We start from the raw sequence: 24,463 nt of genomic DNA, 5'->3' as shown, positions 1-24,463 counted from the left end.
GAACCCGTAGGCACTCACCTTTTTGCACCCTACTAAAACCCTCTGCTGGGATTTTTTGTTTGATGCTTCTCTGCTCACAATTGAAAACCTTCACTTGGAAGTTATTCAGTTTCATTTTAATATCCAGCACACCTGATTTATATCTCTGTTAAATATATACTGTCACTGGAAACTGGGGGAAAGGGAGAGGAAGAGGAGTGCCACCTGATCTCACAGATCTCTGCTGTCAAACAAGGTCCTGCCTCCTGGACCGGCTCTTATGATAGGCACCACACTGGTCCAGTGCCAGGAAATTGAAGTAGTGTGACAGCTGTCATAGGAGCAAGTCCAGAAGGCAGGACTTTGTTTCACAGTGGGGATCCCCTCTCTATGCGATCTGGTGGCACTTCTTTTCCTCTCCTCTCCCTTCCCATGAGGCTGCATTGATAGGTACAAATAGGCTGTGCTGATGGGCACTGGTAGCCTGCAGAGATTGGCATTGATAGGCTGCATTGATGAGCACTGATGAGGCTGAATTGATGGGTACTGATAGGCTGCATTGATGGGCACTGATAAGGCTGCATTGATTAGCACCAATAGGCTGCATGGAAGGGCACTGATGAGGCTGCAATGATGGCCACGTATGAGACTGCACTGATATGCTGCACTGATGAGGCTGCATTGATGGGCACTTATAAGGCTGCATTGATGAGCACTGATAGGCTGCATTGCTGGGCACTGATAGGCTGCACTGATGGGGCTGCAATGATAGCCACTGATGAGGCTGCACTGATGAGGCTGCATTAACGGGCACTGATGGGACTGCACTCATTGACACTGAAGAAGCTTTTATTGATGAGCACTGATAAGGCTGCATTGATTAGCACCAATAGGCTGCATGGAAGGGCACTGGTGAGGCTGCATCGATGGGCACTGATAGGCTGCATTGATGGGCAGCATTGATGGGCACTGATAGGCTGCATTGATAGGCACTGATAGACTGCATTGATGGGCAATGATTGGCTGCACTGATGGGCACTGATGAGGCTGAATTTATAGGCACTGGTAGGCTTCATTGATGGTCACTGATGGGCACTGGTGAGGCTGCATTGATGGACACTGATGTGTCTGCACTGATGGGCACTGATGAGGCTGCATTGATGGGCACTGATAAGGCTGCACTGATGGGCACTGATGAGGCTGTATTTATGGGAGCTGATAAGGCTGTATTGATGGGCACTGATAGCCTGCATTGATGGGCACTGAAAGGCTGCACTGATGGGCACTGAGGAGGCTGTGTTGATGGGCACTATTGAGGCTGCACTGATGAGGCTGCAATGATGGGCACTGATATGGTGCACTTATGAGGCTGAATTGATGGGCACTTATAAGGCTGCATTGATGAGTACTGATGAGGCAACACTGGTGGGCACTGATGAAGCCTTATTGATGGGCACTGATAGGCTGCATTGATAGGCACTGATAGACTGAAATTATGGGCACTGATAGGTTTCATTAATGGGCACTAGTAAGCTGCACTGATGGGCACTGATGAGGCTGAATTGTTGGGTACCAATAGGCTGCATTGATGGGTACCGATAGGCTGCATTGATGGACACTGATGGGCACTGGTGAGGCTGCATTGATGGGCACTGATGAGACTGCACTGATGAGACTGCACTGATGGGCACTGATGATGCTGCACTGATGGGCACTGATAAGGCTGTATTGAAGGGCACTGATGAGGCTGTATTGATGGGTACTGATAGGCTGCACTGATGGGCTCTGATGATGCTGTGTTAATTGGCACTGATGAGGCTGCATTGATGGGCACTGATGAGGCTGCAATGATGGCCACGTATGAGACTGCACTGATATGCTGCACTGATGAGGCTGCATTGATGGGCACTGATGAGGCTGCAATGATGGCCACGTATGAGACTGCACTGATATGCTGCACTGATGAGGCTGCATTGATGGGCACTGATGAGGCTGCAATGATGGCCACGTATGAGACTGCACTGATATGCTGCACTGATGAGGCTGCATTGATGAGCACTGATAGGCTGCATTGCTGGGCACTGATAATCTGCACTGATGGGGCTGCAATGATAGCCACTGATGAGGCTGCACTGATGAGGCTGCATTAACGGGCACTGATGGGACTGCACTCATTGACACTGAAGAAGCTTTTATTGATGGGCACTGATGAGGCTGTATTGATGCGCACTGATGAGGCTCTAATGATAGGCACTGGTGAGGCTGCATCGATGGGCGCTGATGACACTGCACTGATGGGGCTGCACTGATGGGAACTGATATGCTGCAATGATGAGCACTGATGAGGCTGCACAGATATGCTGCACTGATAAAGCTGCATTGATGGGCACAGATGAGGCTGCACTGATGGGCGCTGTTGAGGCTGTATTGATAGGCACTGATGGGACTGCACTGATGGGGCTGCATCGATGTGCACTGATGGGGCAGCACTGATATGCTCCACTGATGGGAACTGATATGCTGCACTGATGGGCTGCATTGATGGGCACTTATGAGGCTGCACTGATGGACACTAATAAGGTTGTTGTTATTATTTACTCTTATAACTTAATTCTGCATAAAAAAATGTACAGTGTCATTTCATGAGATAATTTATGAGTGCATGTTTAAGGGCAGAATTAGGGGGAGGGCAGGGTAGGGGTTGGGTGGGGCAACTGGTGGCGTGTAACACTTAAGGCCTGACTAGTGGCTTAGGACTTGAAATTTTGGGTCCTGCAATAACAGCAGTAAAAGAGGTCCAGGGGAACCCATTAAAGTTGCTAAACCCGTTATGCACTTCAGTGCTCTTAATAGTTAGCCAGTTTTAGCTTTTTTTCTTTTTTCAATTAGTAATGACAGCTTTTGTATTGCTCTCAATAAAGGCTTCCTACAAAATTATACGCATGTTTGCCCACTACCTATACCTAAAAGCATTGTTTCCATATTATTTGCCGCCTTTATATAAGTAAAATGCTACATAAGATTTAAGCCAAAATGTAAACATTGTGTATGAATACTTCTGGATCCCCTACTGTTGCATCCAAGCTGATGACACCAGGAAGCGGTTGTAGAAGGAAACCTTTCAAGGGAGCATGGATAAGTAATGCAAAGCAAATTGACAAATAATCTGATTGGAAATGTGTTTATTACAATAATGAACTGACACTAGGGCTCCAATAATGAAACTAAACCAGGGCATACTTTATAAATAGCATATTTTTGTAAAGGCACACATTACATGCTTTGTACATTATTGCTAGCTAAGTAACCCTTTCTTAGGGAACCAGGGGTAAGATACAAACTCCTTTAGGGCCGGTTCACACTCTTGCGAGTGCGGCGATCGCATGTAATATCGGAGCGCACTGCTCCTTCATTACATGCGATCGGATGTGCGGTGCGAATTCAGCCATACAATTTGTATGGCTGAAATTCGCACTGCACCCGCACAAAAGACGCACATGACCCTTTTTTCCAGCCGCATTAGGATCGGATCGCACAGTGGTTCACACTTGTGCGATCCGATCCTGTGCGAACTGTCAGATCGCACTGCGATATGCGATCAAACTGGGGGTGTCGTTAACATTTAATTGACACCCCCTGCGTATCGCATATGGCAGTGTGAACTGCCAGATGTGCGTTTGCGATGCGGGAACAGGCTGCGAATTCGCAGCCTTCCCGCATCGCACAAGTGTGAACCGGGACTTATTGTCCCCTTGTTTAAAGAACAATACATGTAATTCTTGTGGTTGGTTCCCTCTTCTGGTGGACCTGGGGCACATGCTTTATTTTTATTTCTTAGTACATATTAGGAAGTAAGTTTGTTGTGATGTGATTGCAATGTTTCATAACTGTAATAACACATTTTATAGACACTGAACCAAATACCCTTTTGAAGATAGGAAATTAAGATATAACAAGAAATAAAAATAGTTACAAACTGAAAAATACCCAAATCACTACATACTGTCAGTGTCTTACTCGTAATACATTTGAACATAGCTCAATACCACATTCACACATTAAGCATTAAGTTTACATATCCATAAAGTCTGAATATGTCCCATGTTCCTTACAGCTTCAATAATGCCTATTTTATCCAAAGAAAATACATGCTACCTTGCTTAGATTAAGGCAGAAGATATGGCAGAGATATTGGGAAACATTTAGGTGAATATTTTACTTCTATTCCACTTTTGTCCTAAAGCTGCTTTTACATCTTTATTTTTTAAACTATAGATCAGTGGATTGAGCAGAGGGATGGCAACGGTATTAAACAATGCAAACAATTTCTTTGAATCCAGTGAGCTTGTTGAACTTGGTGTCAGGTATTGACTAGCAAGAATCGTATAGAGAAGGATGACCACTGTAAGGTGAGAGGAACAAGTGTAGAAGGCTTTACGTCTTCCAATGTTTGATTGGATCCTCAGTATGGCTGCTAATATAAAGATGTATGGAATGAAGGTAAGAAGAAATGGGATGATAGTGAAAAGGAATAAACCTTCTATGAAGAATAACACATCCAAAAGGGAAGTGTTGCTACAAGTAATTTTCATCAAGGGGACAATGTCACAGAGGAAGTGATTGATTTCAACTGATGAGTAGCACGAGAAACTAGATAATATCCCCACAAGAGGTGCAACAAGTAGGAAACCCAACACCCAACAGAGAGAGGCCAAAAAAGCACAATGTCTCTGGCTCATAATCAAATGGTAGCTCAAAGGGTTACAAATGGCTACATAACGATCATAGCTCATTGCAGTCAGTATAAATAGTTCATGAACTGTTAACGATCCGGCCATGAAGGTCTGTGCCATGCAACCAAAAAATGAAATTCTTTTATCCCCAGTAACAAAGCTCATCAGGATCTTATGTAATGTGGCAGTAGTGCAAGTCATATCCACAATGGACAAATTCGCTAAAAAGAAGTACATTGGGGTATGAAGACGGGAGTCCAAGCAGATCAAAAGAAGTATGGTCATGTTCCCCACAAGAGTGATGAGATAAACCAAAAGAACTATGATAAAAATTGTAATTTGTATTTCAGGAACATCAGAAATTCCTTTAATGATGAAATAGTTTGTGATAGTGTGATTCACATACATCTGTAAAGCTTTCTAATACCTGAAATGAGAAGAAAGGAGGCCTACTTACTTACTCATTTACTTAACATCATATTTTATTTTGTGGAAGTAATTAGCTAGCTAGTATGCTAACTGTCATAATGTATTATTGGTTAACAAAGTGTCACATTTTCATGTAAAAGTGTCATATTTTGGCACAAAAAATAAATGCACGTTTGCTAATGTAAAATAAGAAATAGTTTTATTACAAGTAAATAAGCTTGCCACTGTCATAGTGCAAGACTTTTTGATCTTTAAGTCTATGTACATTTCTTTATAACATTGGCATATGTAGATAAGATACAAAAAAATTGCTAAAAATACAAGCAAAGAAGGACCCGTAAACATAAAAATTGTACATAATGAAATGTTATCATTTTTTTATTGTATGTATTTATGCACACTGAATTTTTTAAATTATTTTATTTAAATAAATGTTATCCTTGAAGGAAATATCCCTTCACTTACTTTACAAAACTTAGGGTCCTTTCACACGGCCGCTCCGTGTGAAAGGTCCGCTGCGGGACTTTTTTTATTTTTTTTTCCACGGAGCCGATGACATTTCTGTCATCCGCTCCGTGTGCCCGCATATCATCTCATCCGTTTGCGGATGATATGCGGACATAATGTAAGTATATGGCACTGCGGATGTCAGCGGAGGACACCGCTGACATCCGATTTTCCTTCCTTTCCGTTTTTTACACGGAAGAAAAAATGGGGTTCTGTTCCATTTGTAAAAACGGAACAGAACTGAAAGGAGGAAAATCGGATGTCAGCGGATGGTATTCCGCTGATATCCGCAGTGCTATTCACTTACATTATGTCCGCAAATCATCCGCAAACGGATGGGATGATTTGCGGACACACGGAGCGGCCGTGTGAAAGGACCCTTACTTAGCCTTGGTCTTTGCTTTCCCTCTTATCAATAAACATTGTTAAAAGAAAGTTACTTTTACCACTGACTTTATTCAGTATTATGCACAGCCAATACAATTTCTTCAGATACTGACCATTAGTTAAATACTTTTATAACTGTTGAACACCATGTACATGCTGATGATTGCTCCTTTCTTCCATCTTTCACTTTTTTTCTGCAGAATAACAACTATTATATAGCAATGTAGATAGACAGGGCTGTACCCACATTACTGTGCATAGGAATACATTACCATACTTTTAATGATTCCAAGTCTTTATATCTGTGCTGACATATTGTATAAATTAAAGCCCTGGTCATCCATGAAGCTCAGTCAATTGAATATATGCAAGAAAGAGCATCTAAGTGCAGGTCTATGGGCCATGTGAGTCCTTTGCACTATCACATCATTTTGCATGTGTTGAAGCTCAAAAAAGCCCAATCCCAGCAATAACTTTCTTTGTGTTGTGTTTCATGTAGCGGAAGGACTTAGACCTTATAGGGGAGATTTTGCTTTACTAGTTATGTAATCAATAAGACAAGGAGCAAGGGGAAGTCTATCCAATGAGGATTTATAGAGTGGGAAAAGCCATTGTCTAAATCCCCTAGTGTAATGAAGTCCAGTGGTGAGATCTGGTCTCCCTGCAGCCTTTGGATTTTCCTCTTCTTGTTCAAATCCTGTCCTTCAGTCTCTGCAATGTAATAATAAAGTCTATCTGGAAAAAAAAAAAAAAAAAAAAAAAAAAAAATATATATATATATATATATATATATATATATATATATATATATATATATATATATATATATATATATATATATAATGTACCACAACCACATATATATATATATGTGGTTGTGGTATATTATATATATATATATATATATATATATTTTTTTTTTTTTCCAGATAGACTTTATTATTACATTGCAGAGACTGAAGGACAGGATTTGAACAAGAAGAGGAAAATCCAAAGGCTGCAGGGAGACCAGATCTCACCACTGGACTTCATATATATATATATATATATATATATATGTGGTTGCTAGTCCATAGCTGTGGTGACTTTATTGACTTTTTTGAAAGTGTTTATTTTTTTACCTGCTGATCCTGCCAGTAACACACTCCTTGTCCACAAACGCTCATTGCACTAGATCTGCAGAGGAGCAGTGCTTACCCTAGGCTGCTTTCATTACTTGAACTGCAAACACATGCCTTTCTCTTCATCTCCAATACAAAGGGAGATATTTGGAATTCTGGCAGGCTCAACAAGGGTTGAATAACATTGGGAATAACAAAGGCAGACATGTTTAAAGTCCAGTTCATCAAACCTTACCGCACAGACATCCATAGATAACCTTGTGCAGGGTGGGTGCATGGCTAGTGGTACTGTACAAAATCCAGTAATAAAAGAAAAACCAGTACACTGAGAAGTAGACTCTAAAGTAGTGTTTAGTGAAGTCCCATATGAGCAAAAAAGTGTGTCCCTGTCTTGGTGTAAGTTTTTTTTTTTTTCTAATATAGGACTTTAGTAAATCCTGCTTCAGAATCTACTTCTTGCTGTGCTGTTTATCTTTTGAACTGGATGTTTAAAGTCAAGCCTGGGTGACAACCATGGCTCCCTCTATAGATACATTGGAGGACTGAGCAAAGCCACCCAAGCACAAAAAACCATGTTGATGATAATATTGCTAGGAACTGGTAAATTGCAATATATTTTATTTTTCCTTTGTTTAGATACTCCTAAATGAGAAATCTATCATGGAAAATTAAACCCTAAAATATTGCATTATGAATAACATTATCAAATTCTTTTTTTCTCATTAATTTAGATTCAAATTATTTAGTTGTTCATCTCGGCAGTGGTCAAGTCCTACCTACAGAACCCACAGCCTGTCTCCTCTGTGGTAACACTGGTCTTAGCCAGTTCAGGAGGAGAAGTTGGTTCCTACGGACCCTGGAAATTGTCGTGAACCCTAACTTCCCACCCTACCTTCTGTGTCTGGCAATTGACTGACTAAATAAAAATGGTTGATTTAAAAAAAGCGCTTTAGTTGATATGTTAAAAACTGGCTTACAGTATTTATGACAATCCTATATTTCTACTAGGAAGCTAAAACAACTGTGTAGCACTAATGGTGTATATTTCCTCTTACCTCTTCAAGCAGAATATTTTCCTGTTTTAAACATATGGTCTTTTGTCGCAAAAAGGACTCCATATAGCTGGATAACAGTTGTAGCCATAGTGCTGTCTACATTCACTCATTGTATATTTAACTAACAGCAAGGGATACATATATATATATATACTGGGTATTTTGGATAGCCATTCTAATTAAATCCCCAGGCAATTGCCAGTGACAGACGGGGTTAATATACTGCTCTTATTAGCTAATGATCATTACTTGGTTCCAGGTGTCACGTGCACTAAAATAATGAACTGTTAGAGATACCATTGTAGCTACAAAGATGGTTAACGCAACTTAAAATGTTATACTTTAGCTCCTGACAGGATACCTGATTAGTACTATAGCATGTTATAAACTTTAGGTATCATTGAAAAGATAAAGGGCAAATTATAAAGCCAATGGATCTTCCTTAAAGCATATCTAAACCTAAAAACAAACAAAAGCAAAGTAATATATTGCAGATTACCAGTCCTTAGATGTAGTATCTATAGTATCTATGGAAGGAGCTGCCATGGGTGCTACCGAGCCTTGACTTATACATAAATGAGGGTTGATGGGATTATTCGCTTATAGAACAAAGATTACACTTGTATTACATTTTTGGCCTTTGATTTAGTTATCCTTTAAAGAACCAACTGGCAAAAGTCTGGCCACCTCACAAAATGTTGAAGGGAAGACAGACCTCTTCCTCACTAAGGATTTGATATTCATTATAAGATTCACTTGATTGATGCTCTGTTGAGTTGATATTGATAACTGCAAATTTCTGAAGCTGGTGACATGGCCAGCTGCCACCTTTTCCCTGGTGTCAACTAAGGAGTCAAACATGAAAGGAATATAAGCCCTATCAGCTAACTCTACCTAAAACAAAAAGGCTTCCTTTTGAGATTGGGAATAAAAGTTTGCCATACTCCCCATAAATTAACCTAGCTCTCTGTTAATGTTTATCTGTTTTTGAGTTTTATGTTGTTAATCTAAAAACATTTCAGCCTCAGGAATGCATGTATTATTTTCCACTTCTCCCATTCTAAAGTTCCCTGTCCACCTATTCTGTATATATTTATAGGTTCATTTCAGAAATACATCTATAAGTGATCACTCACGGTAATTTACCACTGTAATCCCTGGAAGTCTACAACCACCACACAGGGATTACCTCTGCTCTCCAGTAAGGTACAGAGCTTATAGCGATCTTTAGGAGAGCCATCTTCAACCTCTTTTATTTTTTCTACCCCCCCTCTTTCTCACTGTCCTCTGTCTGTCCCAATACCCCATCTTTTCCTACCTTCAGAGTAGGGGGTTTTTTTGGTGTCTCAAGCCAAAATGTTGGGACTTTATGGGCAATTAATAAATTAAATGCAATAAGTAAAATAATTTGGATTTATTCCATTATATATACATAACATACATATCAATGATGTGATCATTGGTGTTTGGGTATAGGCCCAATGTGATAAGATTGAAAGAAGAAAGATTCTAGTGAATCTGTGACATGTGTGGTAAATTGTGACATAAATCGGAATATAGTCTCTGTGTTTCCTGTGGAATTCCCAGGAAAAGGTGGTTCACAGAGTTCATCCGTATTCTGACGCGTTTCGGCTGTTTATAGCCTTTTTCAAAGAATTTTTGTCACCCAGCTGTAATGTATAAACAATAACATTTTCGTTATTGCAGATATACATATAATTAGAGTTTCAAAAATAAGTAAAGGAAAAAATAGGGTATTTGTACATACATAGTTTTACTTTGTTTCAGCAAAAAAACTTTTTCTCTGTATCCTCAACAACTGCAACAAGGAACCGTGGTGTACCTTGGTCTGGAAAGATATATATTGTATATATGGGTTTAGGTTATATTTGGTCTTCACACCATGTGAAATTGCATTTGTTCATTTACTCACAAATTTGGTATATACGTCCATATAAGGGTAACCCAATGGCTTGCAGCACTATCATAGGTAGTTCATTCTGGAAGGATTATATATATATATTTGATTAGGATGCTTCTTGCATCCAATTTATAAACATAACTTGTATCAATCATGTAGGATAGCTGGTAAGGGTTTTTATGCCCGTTGTGACTTACTTTTGCCAAGTAAAGGACATGGGAAGGTGTTTTTCAGCGCCACAGGCAGGATGCAGCTCTTTTCATATATACCTTTCTAAAAGAGTAATATGGATGGTTTCAGTGCTTTTACATAGGTAGGTGTGTTACTGCACCTATTGCCCCCCTGCCCCCTGGCCCAGCCCTCCCCTGCTAATCAGTGCAGGATGAACAGGAGTTAATCCAACTGAGAAATAAACTTAAAGACATGAGCCTCATTAGAATTAAAGCAACTTTATCCAGGTGCAAACATACATTTTTTGAATACATAAACAAATGTGAGCGGCAACTGGAAAATGCCCTATGTACTCACAGAAACAGTACCTACATTTCCTATATTTCTACTGTCACAGGGAAACTGACATGTAACTTTGATAGAACTGCAAACGCATTTTGCAACTTCCACCAGGTCTTATAATATTTCTATCCATTGGCTCCTCTTGTGCTGGTAGATCCAAAACAGACAACATCAGATCCTATTTACAGTGTTCTAGAATACCTACTATTCCTTCCACTATGCTTAAATTCCTGGACAAACTAACAGACCATGCTGAACTTTCCATTGCTTGACAGATATGGACACTAATAAAGCCGTGGGCCGGATGGCCTAAGCTTACATTATTATAAGCAGTTGCTTCCCCATCTTGGTTCAACTTTTTTTGGAGGCATTAAATGGCCTCACAAAAGGACATTATTTACCAGAGGCCATGTTGCATAAATCAGAAGTAGACCGACATGCCTCCTCAGCTGTGACATTAGGATATTTGCCAAAATCCTGGTAAACCTCCTTAAAGCCCTCTTGCCTAACTTTATTCATTTGGACAGGTTTTACCCTCATCAGAGAAGCTAGGGACAATACCACTAGAACCCTAGATCTGCTCATTCTAGGTTGAAGGTTATTCCTTTGCTCCTGATTTTGATAGATGCAGAGAAAACCTTCAGCTGTGTGATATTGGAATAGCTAGACTTTTCAACACAAAGGCTTACCCCCCCCCCCATATGCTGCATCCAGCAGCAATCAAAAATAATGGCGTTTCATCCAAACCATTCACTATTGAGAATGGCACCCATCAAGGTTACACACTATTGCTTTTTGTTTTTTATCCTAATTGTAGAACCATTTTTACAACAAGTTAGGGTGAATATAGGTAATTAGGGACTGAGAATAGGTAATACTACCAATAAGACAATGTTGCCTGCATACAATTTACTGTTGTATGTTACAAAGCCCCTCGTCTCATTCCCTTTGCTCCTATAAGAAATACAGATATACAACCCTGTTTCCAATGACAAAATTACCCTGCAAAAATTGGATGGAAGCCCTTAACCTCTTTTTATGGACTTATTTAGTTTTTAGGATTTACATGCTCAGATGTTTCACTATTAATATATTTAAAGGGCAACTCCACTTTCGTGGGGGGGGAAAAATAGCAAATAAAGAAAATACAATATAGCATATACAATTGCGATACCAATCATATTGTAATTGAATGTTATTAAAAATTACCTTTCCTTTTCAATCTGCAGCCGCTGTCATTTTCTGAAAATGCAATGCAATATGGCTACCTGGAGCTATTCTGTATATGGAATGTGTACTGACCACACCCCAGAAACATCATTTCCTGCTTGTGTGATTGGCTCACCAATTTTCCCAGAAGTCTGCCTAAGATACAAGTCAGATTTATGGCATCCCCTGCAACAAACATTGTGATGCAGACCCAGCAGCTTTAATAATTAGAGCCCTGCAGCTGCCACAGCTGATAGATAATTATGAAACCACTCCCATTAGACCCACTCAGCACAGAGGCACAGAGGAACAAACAGGGATTTCTTCAGAATAACAAAAGATAGGAATCTGCAACAAAGTTTGTTAAAGACCTTGTGATGTACATAGATCACCCAGAGGGGGATGTTTTTTTTTCTCAACAAAAGTGGAGTTATGCTTTAAATCATTTTTAGGGGTTAGTCCTACTGTACTTTGCAACCTGTCATTTGTTTTGAATTTTTTGGGCTTTGATTTCCCTTTTACATATTCTAGTTCAATCTTTTTAACTTTGAATTTATTACAGTGTTTTTGTATTTCTACAATTTTTTTTCTAAAAATGATTTTCTTATTATTTTTTTTTTTTTTTTAGCCTCTTAACCTCCCTGGCTGTATGATTATTTCTGATTTTAGGTGCTGAAAGCGGTACCATTATTTTGCTAGTAATTCTTAAGGATGAGCAGCCCAAACCAACTATTTATATATGATTTCTTTTTACTGTGCGTTCTTCTTTATAACATCCCGGGTATGATAAAGTTTGAAACACAAAATCCTAAATGATAATATAATAAATAACTATAAAATAATAACAAATAATAATATAATAATAATGATAACACTTTTTTTTCTCCAAAAAATAACACTTTTATTCAATAAATTATAGTAAATAACGTAATCAAAAACACTGACATTTTTTTTGTCAAACAAAGATGCAATATATATATTTTTTTCCAAAAAGGATGCAATATTAGTGGTCATATTGCTTCAATAAACGTCCCGGGTGTGGAAAATTTTGAAACAGGGTACAGCACAAAGTCCAACGTCAAAGTCAGGACAGTAGTACCGCGTTTCTTTTCTGATTTTCCGTCCAGTGTATTCACGCTTGGAACAGCAAACCACACACATCCTTGTGGGTGCAGACTTCTTTTCCATTGGTGGAATGTGGTCCATAAAATGACGACCGGTCAGGCGTTCGGGGTTCACAACACCAGCAGCACGGCGTCCGGATCTACTTACTGTTGGTGTTTGGTGCCTGAGAAATATGAGCTCAGCAATTTTCCACAAAAAGTCCGCATGGAGCACAGGCCTGTCACTCTTCTTTTTTAGGAGAATGAAGGCATTCCACAAACATTGTTCCAGGAGGTGCCTGAATATTTTTGTATAATATTTTTTTTGTTGTTTCCGCATTGCCGGATAGAAAGTCATGGCCTGGTCAGCTCTGTCCACACCTCCCATGGTGTTGTTATAATCCATGACCAGTTGCGGTTTCATAATATCTTTTCCACCTTTTGTGTGTACCATGACAGTAGAGATGTTATGGATGGTGCTCATCAGGCAGACATCTTTTTTGTCGCGCCATCTCAGTGCCAACATTTTTCCTTTCTGCCAGGCAACTATTTCTCCGGGCTTGAGCTTTTTGTTGGCAAAGGTGGGGGGCATGTCACGCCGGTTAGCTCTAACGGTCCCATACACATCCGTCTTTTGTTGTAGAAGGAACTCAAACAGTTCTGGGGATGTAAAAAAATTATCTGTGGTGACACAGTACCCCTGATTCAGCAGAGGCTCAATCAGCGTCAGAACTGAAGCGGTTGCCATTCCATAGCTGCTGAACCTTTCGTTGAATTTGGTTCCTCTCCCGGGGTATAGGACCGAATTCCAAATATATCCAGAGTTGGATTCACACAGCATAAATTACTTTATGCCAAAGCGTGTTCTCTTGGACGCAATATACTGTATCCAGCTAAGTCTCCCTTTATAGGCCATTAGACTTTCGTCTATACAAATGTCTCTTTCTGGGACATAGGACTGCTGGAAATTTTTTTAAATTAGTTGATAAATGTCCCAAATCTTTTTGAGCTTCGGAGCTGGATGAGAAGTCTCATCAAATTCGTCATTATTTGTAAAGTGCAAATACTTCATAATGAGTGAAAATTTGTACTCCGACATAACCGTGCCAAAAAAATGAGCGGCCAATAATTTATTGGTGGTCCAATACCACTTCTGCAGGGGTTTTCCCACCACTCCCTGCAGAATAATTAGGCCCAGAAATTTCCAGATGTCCGCTCTGGTCACGGGTTCCCACATCCTGCTCCTTGAAAACCGCAGATGCGCTGCGGCTTGTTGCTGCTGGTACCGATTAGTTTCCACAACAATCTTTTCAATAACCTCATCGGTCAAAAAGAGTTGCAGGTATGCCAAGGGGTTGTCATCCTTAACATCCACTTTGATACCAGGTGCTCCGGTAAATGGGAACCTTGGGGGCGCTACGTGCTCCGTACCGCAGTCGATCGAGCACCAAGTCCGCACACTGCTCGGCACAGTCGCAGCATCATCGCTGAAATTGCTTTCTGCGTCCGATGACGAACTTCCCCACGAATCGCTATCACTCCACTCTGCAAGCGATTCTGTATCGCTGTCGCCCAGCAGGTCATATACCGCTTTTGAGGTTGTGGCGCGCTTGTTTGATGCCATGGTCGCTCAAGACACATGGTACAGGAAAAATGCAGGAAGTGCAATGGAGAAAGCACTGGGGGGCAATCAAAGGTCAATTTATTTTATTTTGGCAATGTAATCCAATAGGATTACAGTGTATCAGTGTGTTTGTGCATTTACTTTTTGAATTTGCCGCCGGTTCCACCCCCTGCGAACGTCACGTCGCAGGAGACCGAAGCCAGGGCTCACAGAGGATCAGGAGGAAGCTCCGTCGCTGCACACCGCCGAGATACATCACTGGATCCCAGTGATAAAGGTAAGTAACCCCTCTACCAGGATCCAGCGATCTTCCTAGCGGTACCCCAAGTGTGGCTCGGGGTTACTGCTTTTGGCACTGAAATTTAACCCCGAGCCACGCTTACTTATTACTTGTGGGAATACATTTTGCAGTATGTTTACAAACAGTCGATGTAAAGAAAAAAGGAAATACTCTTTTCTGTTCTGTGTTCATCATTCCTATCTAAATCTTATTTAGAAGGCCTCAGCCGTGGCAAATTTGCTCTAATAATATTAACTGTTTTCATCTCTCAGTATGTGCTTGTTTTTTACAGCTAACATTAAATGAAATCATGTTATGGTCACTGATACCCAGATGTCCTTTCATATGAACATTAGTATTAAAGTAGAACTATAGGCAAAACATTTTTTTTTCATTTTGGATAGAGTAAGGGAGGGTATAACCCCTGTCCTTTTTTTTTTTTTTTTACCCATCTGTGTCCCATTTAGAAGATTTTCCTTTACTTACTGTCCCATAGCCAAACAGGAAGTGAGAGGAAAACTCAGCAAAGTAAGGGAGTTTCTTGGGAAACCCCTGGTCACCAGAACCATTGGAAGATTTTCCCTCTATTACTTTTCTATTACTTTTCTGGGGACAACCCAAAATTTGGGCTTTTATTTTACTTTCACATTTAATGATAATGGTAAACCGAACATGTAGAAAGGGTGAAGCTCCCTAATGGGGGCACAGACAGCATTAAAAAGTGACAGTGGTCTAATCCCTCTGCACTCTATCTAAAACTGAAAACAGACGTTTTGCCTTTAGTTATACTTTAACCGGTTCCCGACCAGCCGATGCCTATTTACTGCGGCAATGTGGCTCTCCTGCGCAAACCGACGTAGGGCTACGTCGGTCGCGAGCAGGAAACTAGGGAGCGAGCGCACGCCGCTGGCGGCGCGCTCCCTTTCCCACTCGTCAGCGGGGAAGCCGATGCAGTGGGCAGATGTCTCCGATTGCCACCTGACACCCGCGATCGCTCCCCGCTGAGAGAGAAGAAAGGTCAGCTGTTGTAAACAAAGCTGACCGTCCTTCTCCCTGAAATGATCACAGAGCCCCTGTGATCCTTCTATATAGGATCACATGTCTCTATGGTCATTTCAGAAGCCATGCCCCCCCCACAGGCTCACATTTAACCCCTTGATCACCCACAATGTTAACCTCTTCCCTGCCAGTGTCATTATTACAGTAACAGTGCATATTTTTAGTAATGATTACTGTAGTAATGTCACTGGTCCCCCCAAAAGTGTCAAAAATGTCAGTTAGGGGTCCGATCTGTCCACCGCAATATCGCAGTCCCGCTAAAAATCACAGATCGCTGCCATTACTAATGAAAAAAAAAAAACAATAAAAATGACATAAATCTTTCTCGTAGTTAGTAGACACGATAACTTTTGCACAAACAAATCAAAATACGCTTATTATGATTTTTTTTTTTTTACCAATAATATGTAGCAGAAAACAAATTGGCCTAAAATATTAAAAAAAAATATTTTTATTTTATTTTTTTTGAGAATGTTATATATCAGAATCTGAAAAATATTGTTTTTTTCAGAATTGTCGCTCTTATTTAGTTTCTAGCGCAAAAAAAAAATCACACAGGTGATCAAATACCACCAAAAGAAATCTCTATTTGTGAAAAAAAGGACATCAATTTAATTTGGGTACATCGTCGCATGACTGCGCAATTGTTCGTTAAAATAACGCAGTGCCGAATTGCAAAATATGGCCTGGTCATTAAGGGGGAAAATCTTCCGATCCAGAAGTGGTTAAGCTGTGCAACGTTTGAGATTACCGGGTCCAGCACAGCATCATTTCTCGTTGGGGCTTCTATAAACTGTACTATAAAATTGTCTTGAAATAGGTTTATAAATTTTCACCCTGCTAGTGTTTTAGTTGTGCAATTACTCCAGTTAGTTTCAGTTTCCCCCAATATTTATACTGTCCCAGCTCTTACAGCGATTTCTATTTGTGCAAGTTAAGTCTCCTACTCCTTACCACTGGATTGCCTATAACAGTCTCCAATATTTAACCACTTGACCTTTCGGAAAGTTTTACCCTCTTCATGACCAGGGCATTTTTTCTATTCAGCAATGTGCTACTTTAATTGGCAATTGCGCAGTCATGTGGTATTTAATCATCACTGTTTTTTTTTTTTTTTTATATATAAACTAAAAAAGACCAACCTTTATTTTGAATTAGCACCAATAATAAAAACACTTTGAATTCCAAGGTCTTCAGTCTTGCTCGTGCTCATTAGACCAACCCTGGGTCTCCTAGTTAAGGCATACTTCATTTTTGTATAGAGCTGCTTCACCAGAGTCACTGTGCCTCATTTGAATCTACAACAATGCTTTTCCTAAAAAAATCCTTCTATTTTTTTGCGCAAGCTGCTTGCCCAGGAGTAGCTATGAAAAAACTAAACTGATTAAGGTTCATACAGCAGAAATGTAGGTAGGAAAGCACATTTGTTATAATGTAATTACAATATATTGCACTTGTCTGGATACAGAGTTATCCTGGGTGCAAACCCAGCAACATTACTATGGGGGACATTTACTAAAACTGAAGCATTTGGAATATGGGGCAGTTGTGCATGGCAGCCAATCAGCTTCTAAATTCAGCTTGTTCAAGGAAGCTGTGCCAATAAAACATGGACGCTGATTGGCTACCATGCAGAGCTGCACCAGATTCAGTGTGCTCCAGTTTTAGTAAATCTCCCCCAATGCATCAGTTAATGTGACAAAAACTCTGACTAATTTGCCTACCTAAATCATTTTTACATTGCACATGGAAAAAGAGCAGCAGTAACATGTCTGTATTACAAGAAATACCTACACAGAGGCAAAGTGAAGAAATGTTTAAGGCTGTACTGTATTACTGCGCAACATGTCAGATTTAAACAAATTCTAGAAAGATTTTAGCTTTAAAGTTTTTTGAACATTTGGGAATAAAAGCAAAAGAGGCAATAATTGGCATGGTAAATAGCTACAAATATTACATTATACATGCTTTATTTGAGATTACATTGCATGTTAAGTGATATCATATGTGTACAATGAACACAACATCCATATGCAATATATATAACTGAGATATCTCTTTTTCCTTTAGAATACAACCAACATTTAGAGGAGAGAATCCCTTTGTCATATTTTTACTCTATTAGATCAAGGTAAAATTCCCAATGTTACATGTAGTGCCAACCGATATCGGACTGACAGAAATGTTCACAGAATGATATGTAGACCGAGCTGGCGTAGTGAGCTCCTAATAGGGAACGTCACCCTATCCTCCCCACACAGTTTGTGCCCATGTGGGGTGCAGGGGGGAGAGGGGTGGCAGGCTCCCGGGGGCGCACCGCCTGACTCTTCCTTCCAGGGTGTGGACTTTATCCTTTTTGCTTGATATTTGTCACTCCTATACATGCTCCTTCTCTACGGCAATGTCTAATCACATGATACCTGAATATTGTGTTGTTCTTGTTTTGTCCTTATTTGAATTCCATGTTTACCACTGTACGTTGCATTGGCCTGCATTTGTTCTGTTATGTTTTTGAAATCAATAAAAAAAATTTCAACACTTAAAAAAAAAAAAGACATTTTCACAGAAATTAGATTAAAATATAAAATCAAGTGATCGCTTCACCTGAATTCAACTTTCGTCTTAAAGCTGCTTTCACGTCTTTATTTTTTAAGCTATAGATCAGTGGATTGAGCAGAGGGATTGCAGCTGTATTAAACAAAGCATACAGTTTCTTTGATTCCAGTGTACCTGTTGAATTTGGTGTCAGGTATTGGCTAACAAGCGTCATATACAGAAGGATGACCACTGTGAGGTGCGAGGAACAAGTGTAGAAGGCTTTACTTCTTCCAGTGTTTGAACGTATTTTCAGTATAGCTGCTATTATAAAGATATAAGAAATAAGGGTCAGAAGAAATGGGCCAATAATAAAAAAAAATAAGCCCTCAAAAAAGAACAATATATCCAACAGAGAGGTGTCGTTGCAAGTTATTTTCATCAAGGGGACAATGTCACAGAGAAAGTGATTGATTTCATTTGATGAGTAGCAAGAGAAACTAGATAATATCCCCACAAGAGGGGCAACAAGTAAAAAACCCAATACCCAACAGAGAGAGGTCAAGAGAGCACAATTCCTATGGTTCATACTCAAATGGTAACTCAAAGGGTTACAGATGGCTACATAACGATCATAACTCATTGCAGTCAGTATAAATAGTTCCTGTACTGATAAAGATCCAGCCATAAAGGTCTGCACCATACAACCAAAGAATGAAATTGTTTTATCTCCTGTAATAAAGCTTGTAATGTTGTTGCAGTGCAAGACATATCCACAATGGACAAGTTAGCCAAAAAGAAGTACATGGGGGTGTGAAGACGGGAGTCCAGGCAGATGAGTAGAAGGATGGTCATGTTACCACCAAGAGTGAAAAGATAAACCAACAAAACTAAAACGAATATTGTAATTTGTATTTCGATAAAATCAGAAATTCCCTTAATGATAAAATATCCAGTGATGGTTTTATTTAAAAACATCTGCATACCTGATTATTGGAATCTAAAAAAAATCACACACATCATACTTGTTTTGTTTACATGTAGTTTTGTTTTGTTTATATAATATTAATCAATTTATAGTTTTAATTAAAAAATACTTTTTTTTAAAGCTGAGCACCAGGCACTCAAAAATATTTTAGTTGCAAAATTAAAAATTGGGCTGTATGGAACAAGTATTTATTCTTCTATTAAAGAGATAACCTGGTATTGCACAGCGAATAGTGTATATTTTCACTTACTTCTTCTAACAGAATGCCTTAATTTTAAAATAAATAAAAATTGAAAAATAATTCAAGCTATGGCCTTATTGAAAACAGAGGTCCCAGCTCCGCCAGATGATTGTTATCATCTCAGTGTTTTCTACTTCCAGTTAGTCTGTACTGAAGAGTGGGGGGTATATATGCAAGTATCCTTTTGTTGTTAATTATAATTAGCTCCCCTGATGCCTGAAAGAAACAGATGGGGTTAATCTAATGTACTTATTATTACAATTTCTAAGTTACATGCAAAATATATACTGCAATGGTACACTCTAAATGTGTGTACCCTTTCATGCCCAGAGGTCATTGAATTATAGATGCCCAAGTCAAATTAAGCAGCATCAGTTACCATCAGTTAAATTAACTATAGCACTAACTAATTTGCCTATGCAAAATATTTATACAATTTACAGACTTATATACAGTAGATTTAACTTGGCATGCTATTTTAATACAAAATGTACATTTTTTTTACAATATTAATTAATTTTATTATTTTTAATATTATAATTGTATCAAACAATTACAGTATTAAACAGAGGCACACTGCTGTCTACCTGCTGCAGTGGCATCTTCAAACTGAAATATTTTTTTCTAATGATGCTCTAAAGAAAAAATATTGCTAGAACCAAAAAATCCTTGTAAAGAATCTGGTGCTGGTGGGGCTGTGTGATTGATCTGTTAGCTGGCAGTAAACATTGCCCCACCCTGACAATAGTATAGGATTAAAAAAAGGGGTGTGTAATTCTCGCGCTGTCTGATAATTATGTCCACCTAAATCCTTTAACACTCACATCGATTACGTCTTTCACAATTGCATAGCAGATACGGGTCAAAGGATGCCGATACGTCACTTCTGGTGCTCTATCCTACGCGTTACGCTGCGTGCCAACGCAGCTTCTTCCAGAGATAACCCGCCCACCGCTGTGACGCCCTTTTTATAGCACTAGCTAGTGCTATAAAAAGGGCGTCACAGCGGTGGGCGGGTTATCCCTGGAAGAAGCTGCGTCGGCACGCAGCGTAACGCGTAGGATAGAGCACCGGAAGTGACGTATCGGCATCCTTTGACCCGTATCTGCTATGCAATTGGGAAAAGACATAATCGATGTGAGTGTTACTCTATATTTTTTTAAATAAAATACTGGCAATACTTCACTATATTGGCCCATTTATTTTGGAGATCTAAAGGTCCTCCCTACATTTCCTGGCAAAACCGATCCCCAAATAAGGAGAAAAATTGGTATCCAGCAGCCTTTCAAGTGGCATAGAGGAGTAAAGAACATATCTCAAAGACACACAGTATAAGTTGTATTATGGAAGGAATGGAGCTCTAAAGGTCCTCCCTACATTTCCTGGCAAACCGATCCCCAAATAAGGAGAAAAATCGGTATCCAGCAGCCTTTCAAGAGGCATAGAGGAGTAAGGAACATATCTCAAAGACACACAGTATAAGGTGTATTATGGAAGGAATGGAGGTGAGCGCTTAGGACACCTAGTGGTCACTGCACTGAAGAGCACCTGCATGCATTTTTAAGAGGAAGATTTTTGATCACTGTTCAACATTTTTAAGGACACTTATGCACTTTAATATATTTATATATTTGTACCACCTATTATTAAGATTTATAATAGTTGTGATATTAGCACAATAATTTATTTATTTATTATTTCACATTCATTGTATACACAGATGGAATATGTATGTATATAAGAGTTGCATACACTTATTAATCAATGAGATTTTTTTATGAGGATACATATATTATATGAATCACTGAAGCACTTAGGCACTTTGAATATAAGATTTATATGATTTATTTTTATAATTAGAACAACACACTATCAGTTTAGCACAGAAGCACCTTTAAAGCGTGGTACTCCCCCCCCCCCCCCCCCCCCGTTATAATAGTATAGGATTAGTCAGCACTGGCAGAACTGTGTAATCAATCTGCCAGCTGCAGGAATGGCAATAATGCAACCCAAAGTAAACATTCCACTGCAGTTGCAATGATCAGACAGCACTGGTGGAAGTGTGATCAATTTGTTAGTGCAGTGAATGTTTACTACCACTGAGCAGATCTATCACAAAGCCTGGCCAGCACTGACTAATCATAATAACTGCAGGGAAGTGTTTACTGCCAGCCACATTTACTGAAGTAACAGAACCCCCTGCTGTGCTCCATAATGGCACTTGTGCACCTTTTTCCAGTCACCAGTGCTGTAAATTAGTGCGCATTAGGTATTTGTTTCCTTCCCTTGGAGAGGGGTAGGCGGGAAGAGAAAAGGGGAATAATGAAGGGAGAAAAAAGAGAGGTAACAAATGAAAGGAACATAATCTGAGTATTATCCACAGTAAACTGACCTATATAACAGCAGATTCGTCATGTAGATCAACCTGGGGGAGAGAGTGTTACCCACAGCCACTGTGCACCTCACCAGGGTAAGGAACAACTTCAAGGTAGTTCTTGCAGTATACTAGAGATTTCTATACCCCAAGGTCCCCTTGTCTGTAGCCAGATCACCTTGAGGCCCCTGGGGAGTGTGTACTGTATATAGTAAAAAGTAAAGCAGTGCAAGCACAAAAAAAAGATAAAAAAGTGAGAGGGGGCAATATACATAAATCTTGGTAAAGTAACTGAGATCATAAAACCATTAGAGAGTATTTAAGTATTCAAGGTAAAAAGGGCTTAAAGAGGTCCCAAAGTACTTGCAGACAATTGCCATTCAGTATAGAGATCTGAACTGACAGGGAATGGGGCTGTCACAGTGCTGGAGATTACATAGTAACAAAGATTCTGGTGTATTGCACTATTGTATTGTTTGTTATGTAGCACTTATCCCTTGAGGGCTGCTAGTTAATGGATGTTCCTCTGCACTCACCTGACCCTGAGAATTATCCAACCCACTGGACACCTTAGGTTCCAACATTTCAAATATAATCTCCAAGAACACAATGACACAATGAAAATACTATTTTGTTATTTTACTTCAAAAGATTAATCAAATCGGGTGCTGAAGTCCCTATCCTAGCAGGGCCTTGCTAAGTCTTCCCTGGCAGTTTATAGCACTAGCTAGTGCTATAAAAAGGGCGTCACAGCGGTGGGCGGGTTATCCCTGGAAGAAGCTGCGTCGGCACGCAGCGTAACGCGTAGGATAGAGCACCGGAAGTGACGTATCGGCATCCTTTGACCCGTATCTGCTATGCAATTGGGAAAAGACATAATCGATGTGAGTGTTACTCTATATTTTTTTAAATAAAATACTGGCAATACTTCACTATATTGGCCCATTTATTTTGGAGATCTAAAGGTCCTCCCTACATTTCCTGGCAAAACCGATCCCCAAATAAGGAGAAAAATTGGTATCCAGCAGCCTTTCAAGTGGCATAGAGGAGTAAAGAACATATCTCAAAGACACACAGTATAAGTTGTATTATGGAAGGAATGGAGCTCTAAAGGTCCTCCCTACATTTCCTGGCAAACCGATCCCCAAATAAGGAGAAAAATCGGTATCCAGCAGCCTTTCAAGAGGCATAGAGGAGTAAGGAACATATCTCAAAGACACACAGTATAAGGTGTATTATGGAAGGAATGGAGGTGAGCGCTTAGGACACCTAGTGGTCACTGCACTGAAGAGCACCTGCATGCATTTTTAAGAGGAAGATTTTTGATCACTGTTCAACATTTTTAAGGACACTTATGCACTTTAATATATTTATATATTTGTACCACCTATTATTAAGATTTATAATAGTTGTGATATTAGCACAATAATTTATTTATTTATTATTTCACATTCATTGTATACACAGATGGAATATGTATGTATATAAGAGTTGCATACACTTATTAATCAATGAGATTTTTTTATGAGGATACATATATTATATGAATCACTGAAGCACTTAGGCACTTTGAATATAAGATTTATATGATTTATTTTTATAATTAGAACAACACACTATCAGTTTAGCACAGAAGCACCTTTAAAGCGTGGTACTCCCCCCCCCCCCCCCCCCGTTATAATAGTATAGGATTAGTCAGCACTGGCAGAACTGTGTAATCAATCTGCCAGCTGCAGGAATGGCAATAATGCAACCCAAAGTAAACATTCCACTGCAGTTGCAATGATCAGACAGCACTGGTGGAAGTGTGATCAATTTGTTAGTGCAGTGAATGTTTACTACCACTGAGCAGATCTATCACAAAGCCTGGCCAGCACTGACTAATCATAATAACTGCAGGGAAGTGTTTACTGCCAGCCACATTTACTGAAGTAACAGAACCCCCTGCTGTGCTCCATAATGGCACTTGTGCACCTTTTTCCAGTCACCAGTGCTGTAAATTAGTGCGCATTAGGTATTTGTTTCCTTCCCTTGGAGAGGGGTAGGCGGGAAGAGAAAAGGGGAATAATGAAGGGAGAAAAAAGAGAGGTAACAAATGAAAGGAACATAATCTGAGTATTATCCACAGTAAACTGACCTATATAACAGCAGATTCGTCATGTAGATCAACCTGGGGGAGAGAGTGTTACCCACAGCCACTGTGCACCTCACCAGGGTAAGGAACAACTTCAAGGTAGTTCTTGCAGTATACTAGAGATTTCTATACCCCAAGGTCCCCTTGTCTGTAGCCAGATCACCTTGAGGCCCCTGGGGAGTGTGTACTGTATATAGTAAAAAGTAAAGCAGTGCAAGCACAAAAAAAAGATAAAAAAGTGAGAGGGGGCAATATACATAAATCTTGGTAA

General features: G+C 39.6%; 1 protein-coding gene and 1 pseudogene across 2 annotated transcripts; both read right to left on the bottom strand.

The window, feature by feature from the left end:
- Nucleotides 1-4,181: 4,181 nt before the first annotated feature.
- On the bottom strand, nucleotides 4,182-5,120 carry LOC309560489 (olfactory receptor 8A1-like; the record flags this gene model as incomplete). The annotated part of the gene is made up of 1 exon (XM_082264121.1): nucleotides 4,182-5,120. The coding sequence occupies one exon, from the start codon at nucleotides 5,118-5,120 to the stop codon at nucleotides 4,182-4,184; it is 939 nt and encodes a 312-aa protein (XP_082120247.1).
- A 13,387-nt stretch (nucleotides 5,121-18,507) lies between these two features.
- LOC309560488 (putative olfactory receptor 2W6) lies at nucleotides 18,508-19,439 on the bottom strand (annotated as a pseudogene). The gene has a single exon. The product of its transcript is annotated as a putative olfactory receptor 2W6 (transcript).
- Nucleotides 19,440-24,463: the final 5,024 nt, after the last annotated feature.

Source organism: Pelophylax lessonae (genome assembly GCF_965119305.1).
Source record: "Pelophylax lessonae genome assembly, chromosome: 7".
NCBI lineage: Eukaryota > Metazoa > Chordata > Amphibia > Anura > Ranidae > Pelophylax > Pelophylax lessonae.
This window is presented reverse-complemented; position numbering and strand designations above follow the sequence as displayed.